The sequence below is a fragment of the Salmo trutta genome, chromosome 27 (genome assembly GCF_901001165.1).
Source record: "Salmo trutta chromosome 27, fSalTru1.1, whole genome shotgun sequence".
NCBI classification, from domain to species: domain Eukaryota; kingdom Metazoa; phylum Chordata; class Actinopteri; order Salmoniformes; family Salmonidae; genus Salmo; species Salmo trutta.
In genome coordinates this window covers 24,907,317-24,922,270 of record NC_042983.1, presented here as the reverse complement: position 1 = coordinate 24,922,270, position 14,954 = coordinate 24,907,317, and the positions used below count along the sequence as shown (strand labels likewise).

Below are 14,954 nucleotides of genomic sequence, written 5' to 3'. Positions count from 1 at the left end.
CGAGCAGCTGCACACAAGCCTAAGATCACTATGCGCAATGCCAAGCTTTGGCTGGAGTGGTGTACAGCTCGCCGCCATTGGACTCTGGACTAGTAGAAACGCGTTCTCTGGAGTGATGAATCACGCTACACCATCTGGCAGTCCGACGGACAAATCTGGGTTTGGTGGATGTCAGGAGTACGCTACCTGCCCGAATGGATAGTGCCAACTGTAAGTTTGGTGAAGGAGGAATAATGGTCTGGGGCTGTTTTTCATGGTTCGGGTTAGGCCCCTTAGTTCCAGTGAAGAGAAATCTTAATGCTACAGCATACAATTACATTCTAGACGATTCTGTGCTTCCAACTTTGTGGCAACAATTTGGAAAAGGCCCTTTCCTGTTTCAGCATGACAATGCCCACGTGCCCACGATGAGGTCCATACAGAACTGGTTTGTTGAGATCGGTGTGGAAGAACTTGACTGGCCTGCACAGAGCCATGACCTCAACCCCATCAAAAACCTTTGGTATGAATTGGAACGCCGACTGCGAGCCATGCCTAATCACCCAACATCAGTGCCCCACCTCACTAATGCTCTTTTAGCTGAATGTAAGCAAGTCCCCGGCATCAATGTTCCAACATCTAGTGTAAAGCCTTCCCAGAAGAGTAGAGGCTGTTATAGCAGCAAAGGGGAGGACCAACTCCATATTAATGCCCATGAATTTGGAATGAGATGTTTGACAAGCAGATGTCCACATACCTATTGGTAATGTAGTGTACTTGTACTGTGTCCATGACAGAGCTAGATCTAATGTTAACCTCATTCCAAGGGGAGGGAGGAGGGTTTCTCTTAAGGTTAACATTTATCAATTGGGTCAACACCATGTCTGCTTTAACCATTTTACTTGTAAATAAAAATCAGACCATATTAGACCATATTAACAAGACTTTGCCCCTCTTAGTCACTGTAGAGCCATTGTCTTTTCTCTTGAAGATGAAGAAAAAAACATTTTCTCAGGAAAGATTGAGGAGCTACAGTACATAGGAATCTGTGTCATGTCAGAAACCATTTTAAAGCTTGGGTTGTGTCCTCTTTACAATGTTCATTTGGTTGCCACAGTGGTGGGAGAAGTCATGCAAACACATGATAAAAGTTATGTGTGTCTGTCCCCTCTTCCTCTCTCGGGCCCCTCAGCTCCAGTGAGCAGGTGCCCCTGAAACTGATGGCCGGACAATACCTTTCGGAGAAGGCTTGGATCCAAACCAGGACATCTGAAAAACACAGCGATAGTTACAATTATATCAAATGAAATATCATTGGACTATTAAAACTAGTATTACAACTGGTGAAGGGTCTATAGGTAGCAAAACATGGGTTTGAATGTTATAGTATCCTCTATAAAAATAACAATTTCCCTCCAGATGCAGCTGAAGTCATTCTAAAAGAAACAACAGATAGCTCGCACATTTAAGAAATGACAACATTTGAGGACAAAATAGGGTCATGGCCTATTTCATGTGATACACACTGGCTGTGGTTCAGGCCATAACATCCATTCATTTGACATGCGTTTCAGGGAAACGAGGTGTGAAAGGAGAAAGCCACCTTGTACTCCAGAGTCTGCTTCAACATGTCCTCTTCCTCACCAGTGAAGTTCAGCAACACAGACACCGCTCTGATCAGCTGATAGGCCTAAGATACAGAGAGAGGGACACACAGAGAGAGAGATTTAGACTTCAGCCATGACCATAGACATCAGATACCCTCACCGGACATTTTATTAGGTACACCCATCAAGCACAGTCACTTGTCAGTTGAATCTGGCGCACCTGGCACCGACGATCATACCATGCTCGAAGTCGCTTAAGTCACTAATTTTGCCCATTCTAACGTTCAATCGAACAGTAACTGAATGCCTCGACGCCTGTCTGCCTGCTTTATATAGCAAGCCACAGCAACGTGACTCACTGTCTGTAGGAACGATCCATTTTCGTGAATGGGGTGGTGTACCTAATAAACTGTCTGGTGACTGTATACCAAACATTAGGAGCACCATCCTAATATTGAGTTGCACCCCATTTTGCCCTCAGAACAGCCGAAATTCATCAGGGCATGGACTCAACAAGGTGTTGAAAGTGTTCCACAGGGATGCTGGCCCATGTTGACTCCAATGCTTCCCACAGTTGTCTCAAATTGGCTGGATGTCCTCTGGGTGGTGGACCATTTTTGATACACACGGGAAACTGTTGAGTGTGAAAAACCCAGCAGCATTGCAGTTCTTGACACAAACTGGTACACCTGGCACCTACAACTATACCCTGTTCAAAGGCATACATATTTTGTCTAGCCCATTCACCCTTTGAATGGCACACTTACACAAACCACGTCTAAATTTATATTTTATTTAACTAGGCAAGTCAGTTAAGAACAAATTCTTATTTAAAATGACGACATACCCCGGCCAAACCCGGACGATGCTGGGCCAATTGTGCGCCGCCCTATGGGACTCCCAATCACAGCCGGATGTGATACAGCCTGGATTCGAACCAGGGACTGTAGTGATGCCTCTTGCACCGAGATACAGTGTCTTAGCCCGTAGCACCACTCAAGCATTAAAAATACTTATTTAACCTGTCTCCTCCCCTTCATCTACACAGATTAAAGTAGATTTAACAAGTGACATCAATAAGGGATCATAGCTTTCACCTGGATTCACCTGGTCAGTCTCATGGAAAAAGCAGGTGTTCTTAATGTTTTGTACACTCAGTGTATATGGCCTAGCTGTGTATATGGCCTAGCTGTGTATATGGCCTAGCTGTGTATATGGCCTAGCTGTGTATATGGCCTAGCTGTGTATATGGCCTAGCTGTGTATATGGCCTAGCTGTGTATATGGCCTAGCTGTGTATATGGCCTAGCTGTGTATATGGCCTAGCTGTGTATATGGCCTAGCTGTGTATATGGCCTAGCTGTGTATATGGCCTAGCTGTGTATATGGCCTAGCTGTGTATATGGCCTAGCTGTGTATAACAGGGACTAGGTGGACTGCTCTCACCTCAGCCTCTCTGGATGACATGAATTTTAGCACCACGTGTTTGAGGTACTCAAAGTTGATCTCTCGTGAGTCATTGAGATCAGATGTGTTGGTGACAGTGGTGTTTGGGCCCGGGGACGGTCCTGGAGTGGGCTCTGTAATGATTCTGTCTGGCCTCTCTTGCCTCTCTCCTCTCCCTTCTTGGGCCCTCTCTTTCCCATCGGACTCTGTTTCAGGTTTCAGCTTCTGCACCAGAAACACAGACACAAACCATCACAAACAGAACAATATTTTAATGAACTGAATCTTTTATTTTTTTATTTAAATATGATACCCATACTAAGTTATCGAAATGTCTCACCAGCTCCTTCTGCAAGGTCCTCTTTAGCTCTGCTAGCCTCTGCTGCAGCTGCTTAATGGTCTGTAAAGCAACAGTCATCCAATCAATAACAGCACAAAAAACACACAGGAATAATGAAATGGTCCTGCTCCAGCTATTTCAGACAAGCATTAATTATCTGACCATGCCTGTGTGGTGATCATGGTTTCTGGTTCGTCCAGTACTGACCTTGTTCTTGTCACTGAGCTGCTGCTCCAGGTCTCGGTTGGCCTTCTGCATGTGGTCCAGGTCATCCACCGTCACAGTCCCATTCTGGTCCAGTTCACACAGCTCTGGAGTCTGCTGCAACGTCAGAGTCTCTACCTCTACCTCCAGCTCCGATACCTGGGAGGGACACAGACAGAGGCAGTCAGACAACGCAGGCAAAGTCAATCAACAACAGACATGCAGACCTAACTTGATATGTAATGACAGACTTTGGACTTATGTACAGTATGTGAGTTAAAAGCTTAATGACTGTGCTCCCTGTGTGTGTTCTGACCCGTAACTGGCAGGAGTCCAACTGCTCGTTCTGGGTTAGGAGCTCCTGCCTCAAGCTGACCAGCTGGCTGTCCTTCTCCTCCTGCCTCTCCTGGGCTGCCACCTGCAGCCCCTCCGCCTCCTCTTGCAGCTGGGACAGGGAGCTCTGGGCGCTCTGCAGCTCTGCAACACAAACAGCGTGGAAGGGAACATCAGACAAACTACAACTTCTGAATTCACATAGCATGGGAGATAGAGGAAAAGGGCACCTGTCGACAGAGAACGTGTTTACCATTGCGAAGTGTTTGGAGTTCCTCTTCTTTCCGCTTCAGCTGCTCAGTGACGTGGGCCAGTTCCTGCGATGTTGTTTGAAGTGACGCCATCATCTCTCCTACCTGGAAAAGGAGACAGTAACATTATCATCTATTTACGAGCACATAATCAACACAAGCTGAATTCATGGCTTTGTAACAGATAACGCCCATTCTGCCTGAGTATGATTAAGGCAAATGCATCTGCAATTGTTTTAAACCTCGTTCCAACACAGTGTAAAGAATCTTGTTTGTTATTTCAAAGAGTACAGTAAAAATGTATGATGTGAGAGTAAGTATGTATCATGCATCTCCAGACCTGTAGTTGGAGCTCCTCCTTCTGTCTCCTGGTGTCCTCCAGAGCCATGGCTATCTCCACACTCACTGTCTGCCTGCTGCTCAGCTCTGACTGGGGACACATATAGGGACACCATTACCCCGTTTGTACAGGCAACAGGACAATTTTTGGGGAGTTGTAATGTAGGAATGCAGTTCTCACAGAAATGGTGTGGCACAGTATGCAAAACATCTGGAGTGACTGAAGAACGCAATTTAATTAAAAAAATATCTTGTTCATCAGGAAATCTGTGACTTCCTGTTTTCAACTGACTGCCTAATATAAAGCAGGAAGTGTGTCTTACCCTGGCCTGCTCCAGCTCCTCTGCCTGCCTCCTCATAGCCACATCAGCTTTATCCCTCCCCCTCAGCAGAGACACTCTCTCTTGCTCCAACTCACTCTGGGAAATACAACACAGATGGGTGAGGGAGCGAGAGAGACAGAGCGAGAGGTTGGTGAGGGAGAGAGAAGCAGAGACAAAGGGATGTTTGAGAAAGAAAAGCAGAAATTAGAATGCATAGGAACACAGTCCAATATCGATAGATATATATTTGATGGCCTTGTATGAGAGTCCAGTTTCATGCCAGCCATGTAGCAGAGATAAATTACATGGCAACCGATAATGGACAATCCACAGAGACCAATGGATAAGCTGATCAAAATCTGCATAGAAATGATCAAATACCAAAGATACAGTTGACCTTAATATTCAGGTTACAAAACTACGCAGCACATTACACTAACAGTTTTGTGAATTAAAATGTACAGAGCAAGTGAGAGCTGAGAACTGTAACTCACAATCCTGGCTTGGGCAGAGGTGTGTTCGGTGTCTCTCTCTGTCTGCAGTGCAGTGAGCTGCTCCTCCAGCCGACCTGCCCTCTCCTGGCCCTGTTGCCGCTCTGCAGACACCTGCTGCTGCAGACTGTCCCTCTCCACACTCCACTCTGCCTGCTGGGGGAGGGACCACATGGGAAAGGGCCGTCTTAGCATCACACACTCACATTAACTGTCTCTGCCATATGAGAGATGAAAGTCTACTCAGCCTATAGAAAATAAATTCAATTAAACAGCATTTGCTCCAGCCTCATGTTCAACTTAATCCATGAACAGTGGCGGTAGAGCATCTTTCACCGTAATCTGACATTTATTTACCAGTTTGTCTAGATGTGCTTGTTTGTCAGAGATCTGCTGCTCAGTGTTCTTGAGCCTCTCATTGCTCTCCTGCACCTGCTGTTCCAGACCTGCTATCTGAGAGAGACATGGGGCTGTGTGAGAGACTGAAGGTAGAGAGAGAGCACAGGTCTTAAATGCTTACATTGTTCTCTCCCACGAGTGTGCCTGTTCTCTTACCTGTGCGTCCGTTCTCTCTCTGTAGTTCTTGGAAGAGTCGTCTTTGTGTCGTAGCAGGGTCTGTAGTTCAGTCACATTGTTGTTGAGTCTGGATATCTGGGGGAGTTGAGACACAATATGCTTAACAGACGAGTTCATACAGTTTTCCATGTATTACTGTTAACTAATGGAGCATCTAAGCCAGTGGCATGTGAAGAAGTATATCATGCTGATGAAGAGGTAGAGAGAGGACTGTTTACCTGAGTCTCCAAAGAGCTAACCGTGTCTGCATGGTGTGTGCGTGCCTCCAGCAGCTCAACTCTCGTGTCCTCCAGCCTCTGCTCCAGAGTGGACTTCTATACATCAGGAAAAAGGAGCTAAGAAATGAATCACTATTCTCTGTGGTATTGTCTTTAAACTAATTCCACTGGAGTCCCTCTGTCTTTAGGATTAGCTGACTGTTTAAGTTACCTCTTTGAGCAGCTCTTGGAGGAGCTCGTCTTCACTCAAGTTACCATGCAGACGTCTCTCCAGAGAGGAGATCTTCTCCTGCAGGTCCAGCAGCACACGCTCCTTGTCCTCATCAGTCACTGCAGCCTGGGGACCACAGCAAGGATAGAGAGGATTGGGTCAATACACAGCATACTGTACCTCCCTCCACAGGGCAGGGTGAGGAGAAAGAATAGGGGGTAGATATAGGTAGTTACATGGTGGTCTGGTCTTACTTTATGTTGCTGCAGCTTTAGGGCATTGTTCTCCATTTGTAACGTATGGAGAGATTTCTCTACAGCTGCTGAGGCACTCTGCGACTAAGAACATACACAATTAGATCACTAAATCTGAAATGTTTTATAAAATATGATCACATTTAGTTTACTGTATTCATATGCTGTCATTACAGATCTGTACCATTTCAATACAGTGAAAGGATTTTGGTAAAGTATTTATCTCTGGGTTAGAGGGCTCACCTTCTGGAAGTCCTCAGATACCTGTTGGATGACCTTCTGCAGGTTCTGGCCTCTGCCCTCCAGCTCACTAATCTTCTTCTCAGCCTCCTCCCTGACCTCCAGCAGCTCCTCTCTAAAGGAGACCACAAACACCCTGTACGGTTAGACAACGACCAAAACCACAGACAACCCAGAAGAAAACAGGCAGACTTCATCAAGAGAATTGGCATACTAACTCTCCCTTATAGAAAAGAGGTGAGGGGAGCAAGCTCTACAATGAGTAAGGTCATTACTTTCAGTCATCAAGACCAGCATCTCTGCAACTACTGAATTCATGGCATTATCAAGGCAATCTCTGTGTCCTGTCCTTACCTCTCCATCTCCAGCTCCATGTTGAGCCTGCAACTTTCCTGATGCTCCTCTCCCAGAGCCCGCAGCTGCTCCTGGGCTTCGGCCATACCCTTCTTGGCCATCTGCAGCTCGGCCTCCTTCTGCTGGAGCGCTCGCTCCCGCTGGACCAGCTGCTCCTCCTTCCTCAGTAACTACCATGACATAACAGAATCAACCACAGAAAGGACTTCACTATAACAAATGTTGAAATACAATTATTATCTAGGGTAATAGGTAAACTTGTGATGGATCATTACTGACACAGCTACAGCTTGAATCAGAATAGACAGACAGATAAAGCACAAACTGACAAGTTTACGTTTGACTTTCCTCATACATGCAATGTGGTGGGTTAGAGTTAGACAATGGGACCTTGTTGTCCGTAGTGTGTACCATGTGTTTGACTTTGGCGAGCTCCTGCTGCTGGAAGCCCTCCAGCTCGTCCAGGTCATCCCTCTTCTGGAACAGAGTAAGGCTCTGCTCCATCATATCATCTAGCCTCACAGACAGAGACGCTTTCTCCTGAGAAACAGACAGGATGACCCCAGTTAGATCTCTCATCTACACATGCCAAGACTGACTGGCTGAATGAGAACCTAGAATTTTTGTTAGATGTTAGAATGCAGTTAAGATGTTAGTGTACCTGCTCCAGCGTAGATATCCTTTCCATCCATTCCTACAGACAAAGACAGGAATTAATCTAAGTATAAACACACACAAATGAATGCCTTGTGGTGCAAAGGATATGATGCTCACCTGATCCTTCTTGTCCAGGGCTAAAGCCATGCCTTCGGCCATTTTGGCTCTATTGGCCTGGTGAGTCTCATTCTGGTCCTGCAGTTTCCTCATGGAGGCTGGATAGTGAAAGAAAGACAGACAGACAAGAAAGAGGATGAACACAACAGGCTAGCCAAAGATGGCTCGGTTCAAACAGCTGGTTGTGGAATTGTCAGTGGTTAGTAGCTGCTAGCTGTGAAAGGGTGGTACAATTGACCATAGAATGTGTCCAGTATGCCAAACTAAGTGTTCCCCAGAAGCAAAGGCAAGCTGTGCATCTAAGCATGGCCAACACAGACATCCCACATGGACTTACACGGAGTATACAAAACATTAAGAACACGTGCTCTTTTCATGACAGACTGACCAGGTGAATCCAGGTGAAAGCTATGATCCCTTACTGATGTCACTTGTTAAATCCACTTCAAAATCAGTAAAGATGAAGGGGAGAAGACAAGTTAAAGACAGATTTTTAAGGCTTGAGATAATTGGAGACATGGATTGTGTATGTGTGTCATTCAGAGGGTGGATGGACAAGACAAAAGATTTAAGTGCCTTTGAACGGGATATGGTAGTAGGTGCCAGGCGCACCGGTTTGTGTCAGGAACTGTAACGCTGCTGAGTGCCACAAACATTTATAAACAATTCTATATGAACAAGCATGTAAGTCCTTGGTTTCATCAATTTATTTGTTTATATGGAAATCTATAGAAGTGACAGCATGATTCTCAACCCCTCCGCGAGCGACTGATGGTGCTTCGGGTGACCATTACCCCAGCCAGCAGACAAACAAATGAGACAGAAAGGAAGCAAAACGGGAGGAGAATAAAGGTACGTACAATCCTGATGTTTTTCTAATGCAATTTCAAGCTTGTCCTTGGTCTTCTGCATAAGTCGGAGCTGCTCAGCGTAGTCTATTGGCAGGAGGTGGGGTGATGGGATACCAACATCACAGAAACACACAAGTAAACACACACCCAGGAAAGGGGGATAGGTGGATGAGGGTAAAGGGATGGGGAGGAGGAGGAATAAAATAAATAAAGAGAGGCATACAAAAGGAAAGAAAACAATGATTTTCTTGAGAAATCCATCCTGGTTAAGATGCTGCATGAGGCCGTGCAACTTTTAACCTCTTCTAAGGGGTCACACACACACCACATCTAAGGGAGGAGTAGCTATCACACTAATCTGGGAGAGAAGACACACAGAACCCCCAAAGGTAGACTAAAAGCCATGGCATTTGCTCTTAACGTTCACCGAATGGGAACGTGGTAAAGAATAAAGAAACATTGTAAGAGTTACCCCCATCATACCTTATGAGGGTCAGTGTTCAGAACAAAAACCTTGGAGGTCTGAAACCAGACATCACCCGTTGGTTATGTGACCTTTGACCTGAGTGAACTGCTCTGGGTAGAAGTTGTCTCTAAGTACATTAGACACAGATCTAGAATCAGCTTATCCACCACCAAACCTAACCTTAACTATTGAATGGGGAAATGCAAAACTAATCTTAGATCAGTGTGTAGGCCACCTCATCCTTCTCTGATTAAACTGGCTCAATACAGACATGTTTTACCTGATAGTTTGGCCTCCAGCTTGCGAATCTGATCATTCCTTCTGAGGATCTGGGAGGAGAGGTCGTCCCTGGAGCTACTGCCATCAGAGGCCTAGAGGTCAACACAAACACACAGAACAGAGGGATCCTCATCAGCACAGCAACTCAGCAGGTCACAATGGAGCTTCCATAGTAATGGGTCAGCAGGTACTAGAAACATCTACGTTGTGGGTGTTGTAGAGTCTATGAAATATCACACTGACAAGATCTACACTGACTATACCAAACATTAGGAACACATTCCTAATATTAAGGTGCCCCCCCTCCCTTTCGCCCTCAAAACAGACTAATTTCGTCGGGGCATGGACTCTACAAGGTGTCGAAAGTGTTCCACGGGGATGCTGGCCCTTGTTGAATCCAATGCGTCGCACAGTTGGCTGGATGTCCTTTGGGTGGTGGACTATTCTTGATCTAGAAAAAATAAACGCACACCTATTCTTGATCCACACGGGAAACTATTGAGCATGAAAAACCCAGCAGCATTGCAGTTCGACACAAACTGGTGTGCCTGGAACCTAAACTCAGCAAAAAAAGAAACGTCCCTTTTTCAAGGCCCTGTCTTTCAAAGATAATTCGTAAAAATCCAAATAACTTCACAGATCTTCATTGGGTTTCACAGATCTTCATTGGGTTTCACAGGGTTTGAACACTGTTTCCCATGCTTGTTCAATTAACCATAAACAATAAACAAACATGCACCTGTGGAACGGTCGTTAAGACACTAACAGCTTACAGACGGTAGGCAATTAAGGTCACAGTTATGAAAACTTAGGACACTAAAGAAGCCTTTCTACTGACTCTGAAAAACACCCAAAGAAAGATGCCCAGGGTCCCTGCTCATCTGCGTGAACGTGCCTTAGGCATGCTGCAAGGAGGCATGAGGACTGCAGATGTGGCCAGGGCAATAAACTGCTATGTCCGTACTGTGAGACACCTAAGACAGCGCTACAGGGAGACAGGACGGACAGCTAATCGTCCTTGCAGTGGCAGACCACGTGTAACAACACCTGCACAAGATCGGTACATTCGAACATCACACCTGCGGGACAGGTACAGGTTGGCAACCTCAACTGCCCGAGTTACACCAGGAACGCACAATCCCTCCATCAGTGCTCAGACTGTCCGCAATAGGCTGAGAGAGGCTGGACTGAGGGCTTGTAGGCTAGTTGTAAGGCAGGTCCTCACCAGACATCACCGGCAACAACGTCACCTATGGGCACAAACCCACCGTCGCTGGACCTGACAGGACTGACAAAAAGTGCTATTCACTGACAAGTCGCAGTTTTGTCTCACCAGGGGTGACGGTCGGATTCGCGTTTATCGTCGAAGGAATGAGCGTTACACCGAGGCCTGTACCCTGGAGCGGGATCGATTTGGAGGTGGAGGATCCGTCATGGTCTGGGGCGGTGTGTCACACCATCATCGGACTGAGCTTGTTGTCATTGCAGGCAATCTCAACGCTGTGCGTTACAGGGAAGACATCCTCCTCCCTCATGTGGTACCCTTCCTGCAGACTCATCCTGACATGACCCTCCAGCATGACAATGCCACCAGTCGTACTGCTCATTCTGTGCATGATTTCCTGCAATACAGGAATGTCAGTGTTCTGCCATGGCCAGCGAATAGCCCGGATCTAAATCCCATTGAGAATATCTGGGACCTGTTGGATTGGAGGGTGAGGGCCATTCCCCCCAGAAACATCCGGGAACTTGCAGGTGCCTTGGTGGAAGAGTGGGGTAACATCTCACAGCAAGAACTGGAAAATCTGGTGCAGTCCATGAGGAGGAGATGCACTGCAGTACTTAATGCAGTTAGTGGCCACACCAGATACTGACCCCCCCTTTGTTCAGGGACACATTATTCAATTTCTGTTAGTCACATGTCTGTGGAACTTGTTCAGTCTATGTTTCAGTTGTTGAATCTTGTTATGTTAATACACATATTTACACATGTTCTGTTTGCTGTTTGCTGAAAATAAACACAGTTGACAGTGAGAGGACGTTTCTTTTTTGCTGAGTTTACTACCATACCCCATTCAAAGGCACTTACATTTTTTGTTTTGCCCATTCACCCTCTGAATAGCACACATACACAATCCATGTCTCATTTGTCTCAAGGCTTAAAAATCATTCTTTAACCCGTCTCCTCCCCTTCATCTACACTGATTGATGTGGATTTAACAAGTGACATCAATAAGGGATAATAGCTTTCACCTGGATTCACCTGGTCAGTCTATGACATGGGAAGAGCAGGTGTTCTTAATGTTTAGTATACTCAGTGTATATACAATATGATGTACTTTATTGTCCAATGGGAAATTTGACTTGGACAATTAAAGAGTGCTGCTGCTTCCATATAAATACATCAAATCAATTGACACAACATACATAGAATAACACCCCATCATTCACCCCCCTCTGACCCACACAAAAGTTGTGACTAGGTGACAAAAGGCTGTGACTAGGTGACATGATGTAAAGCCTACAGGCCAGGCTCCAGTTCATTATTGCTATAACAACAACATTTCACATCATCAGTGCCTAACTCATGGCTATGAGTGTGTTTACTTTAGCTTGATGTCATCCTGATTTAACTTTACTACAGATTTGACAAGGGATAGTCTACCAGGTGATTTGACCTTCTTGCAAGTCAATGACTTAAATACACATCAGCCTCAGAAGACTGGATCTGGGTAACCCTGTAAGATGAGCCACTTTATTCATAATTGTAGCCGTGGGGAAGTGTAAAATTACCACTGAACTGATTAACACTTATGATGCATTTCCAATAACATCGACAACAAATATTTTCCAGTGCCTAATACATGATATTCTGAATATAAATATGTTTAACAGTGCAATGTGGTATAACACCATCACAATGATTACTGATTAGCCTAATGAAAATGTAACCTGAATTGTCTCAACATATAGTATGGTAAGCTACCTCCTCCAAAAGAGAAAAGAAACATTGTGTGTGTGTGTGTTATACGTTTCATGTGTGGTCAAGTGAACAGAGCATTGCAGAGCTGACACCTGAGCATGGCTTCAGGTTACACAGGTTTGCGACTACAATTTTAGAATTCATGTCATCATTTACAAAAGAGCGGTCGTATCGTACTAGTATATTTACACTAAACTGTGGCATCCACTGGCTTCTGGATGCCAATCTCCAGACACACCCAACCATATAACAATAAGCTAGCTGACTCACAGACCCAACTCATAATCCAAAAGGCAATGTCATCTAAATATAGGCAGGGCTACTCGTTAATAAAGGACAATTACACCAAACTTAAAAATGCAGCAAATTACTTTAGTGCTCTTTCCCTGGCTCTGCATACTGTAAGTCTTGTACATTAGGCCTACACTTTTGCTGAAATTCATAAAGCCATTATTAGATATTGATCTCATAAAATTCAGGGCTATTTACATCACGGTACAGGGGATATCTGATATGCTCCATGTATATGGTAGTGACTTACAGCATCATGACAGTCCCAGGGGCTCCATTACATAGGAGAGAGGCACTGAAATGCTCTTACCAGGCCACAGAGAGAAACACTAATGGAGGGCCTGGGCCATTACTGTCTGGGAGGAGCCTCAGAATATCTCTAAACAATAGCCTATGTTGAATTGAATGAGTGTACAGGATAAAAATTATAATTGTGTGCGCTTCATAAGTGCAAAGTTTAAGCCTATTAAAATTAGAGGCCAAAAGTAATAATTTAAAAGAAACCTCCCTTCTCTTCCATGATGGCTCCTTTATAGAATAGCTGTGGATAACTTCTTAAGCGAAAAGAATCGTGTGTGATTGTGTTTCGTGTCATGTGACCAACTACTCTTGGTGGGTTCAAAAGATGACTGGCATGGACAGAGGCCCTCCCTCAATGAGGTAACAAAACGGGTACTTACAAAATCATCCCCTGAGTCTGCCCCCACTGACGTAATGGACTCTTTGCTGTAGGAGCGAGGCATGCGGACTCCGGTCCGGGGGGCTGTGGCTGCCTCCTCAGCAATCTTCTTTTTCAGTTTGGCAAACATCTCCACCTTGCCTTAGTGTTTCTTTACCCAAGTGTACTGCCTGCTACTCTCCCCAAAAGCTCCACAATGCAAGTCCTCTGTCACACAGGCTGTGGTCCTTCAAGGTCCCTTGTTTTGGTCACAGAACAGCTGTATTCCAGTGTAGCCTCCTCTCACAGGCAAGGGAACTGTCATTGTCATTCCTCTTTCAATCTGAAACATACAACAGAGAGAGTGTCACAGTAATCAGCATGAAGACTATTACTATTAGAGATGTGGAATGAGGATATAATGAGTGATGCATGTTTCATGGTAGTTGGTAAAACTTGCAGTTGCAGATAGTCCTTTTGTGCCTCCCTTATGATTTGTCATAACACCAGATCAGTTGACAGACACGTGACAGCAGGTTTAACTAGTAAGTTTGCTAAGAGAGACATCTAAAAGAGGCTAATGATATTTTAGCTGGATGATAAGATGAGAGACGATGTAGCTAGCTATAATAGTAGCTAGCTACTCACAGTGTTGGCAATGGCTGCTCCATCAAGTTAGCTACGGTTAGCAGTTTGCCAACTAGATAGCTAACGTTAGCTGAATAGTTCATTATCATTCTGTAAATATTTCAACATTTCGAGATTTAAGAAATCCGTCAGTTCCAGTTCAGTTAACTGTTCACGACTTGATCACGAAAAGACAGATGGTTTCAACAATGAAGATGGCTAGCTAGTATAGCTGACGCTGTTATGGTTACTGTTATACTCTAGCTAACAGTAGCTAGCTAATCAATGGAATCTCTTACCGTATGAACTTCGAGAAAGTAAAAAAATCCAAGTGAAATCCATTGTGTTAAACGTATTCTCTGCAATGAATATAAACTCTACCGTTTCCCAATGTAATAACTCTACAAATATACTGCTTTACGACAAATGTCTTTCTATGTCTGGACTGTATTTTACTAGGCTAGCTCGCTAACATCAATACGTAAACTGCTACTACACTCACTGTGCTGACGTTTCATATGGGTCCATGTTCATTTGACATATCCGATAACAGAGAGAGGGGGGGGTGGTGGTGGTGGTGGTGGTGGTGGTGGTGGTGTTCTTCTTCTTCGTTTATGGGATTTATCGGTGGTTGTTATCCAACGTTATGGAGCATTCCCGCCACCTACTGTACTGGAATGTGGGCCAGAGACAGGGAGAAAGTAAATCCTAACTGCCAGCCACCTTTCTCTTATTTAGACTGCATCTAAAAGCGAGGTGTGAAAAATATTCACTCTACTTCATGTCAGTTAACTAAAACAGGGCGATTGACACTGGGGTGATTACACCTGTGTGTGCATAAAATGGCACAGACAGATATG

The 14,954-nt window shown here is 44.9% G+C and overlaps 1 protein-coding gene across 3 annotated transcripts; it reads right to left on the bottom strand.

Moving 5' to 3' along the window:
• Positions 1-862: 862 nt before the first annotated feature.
• On the bottom strand, positions 863-14,666 carry golga1 (golgin A1). Of its 3 annotated transcripts, none has more exons than XM_029717444.1 (24): positions 14,394-14,666; positions 13,490-13,810; positions 9,537-9,627; positions 8,800-8,874; positions 7,940-8,037; positions 7,827-7,859; positions 7,577-7,705; positions 7,166-7,335; positions 6,815-6,926; positions 6,572-6,655; positions 6,318-6,443; positions 6,107-6,202; positions 5,868-5,963; positions 5,670-5,765; positions 5,316-5,465; positions 4,822-4,917; positions 4,500-4,589; positions 4,162-4,264; positions 3,892-4,052; positions 3,579-3,734; positions 3,372-3,431; positions 3,032-3,256; positions 1,583-1,669; positions 863-1,248 (listed from the first exon to the last, which is right to left on the bottom strand). In XM_029717444.1, the coding sequence occupies exons 2-24, from the start codon at positions 13,616-13,618 to the stop codon at positions 1,168-1,170; spliced, it is 2,544 nt and encodes an 847-aa protein (XP_029573304.1). In that variant the 5' UTR covers positions 13,619-13,810; positions 14,394-14,666; the 3' UTR covers positions 863-1,167. The 3 variants fall into 3 exon arrangements, with proteins under 3 accessions (XP_029573304.1, XP_029573303.1, XP_029573305.1); XM_029717443.1 differs by having other exon boundaries at positions 5,316-5,468; positions 14,394-14,665; XM_029717445.1 differs by lacking the exon at positions 8,800-8,874 and having other exon boundaries at positions 5,316-5,468; positions 14,394-14,665.
• Between the last annotated feature and the right edge of the window lie 288 nt (positions 14,667-14,954).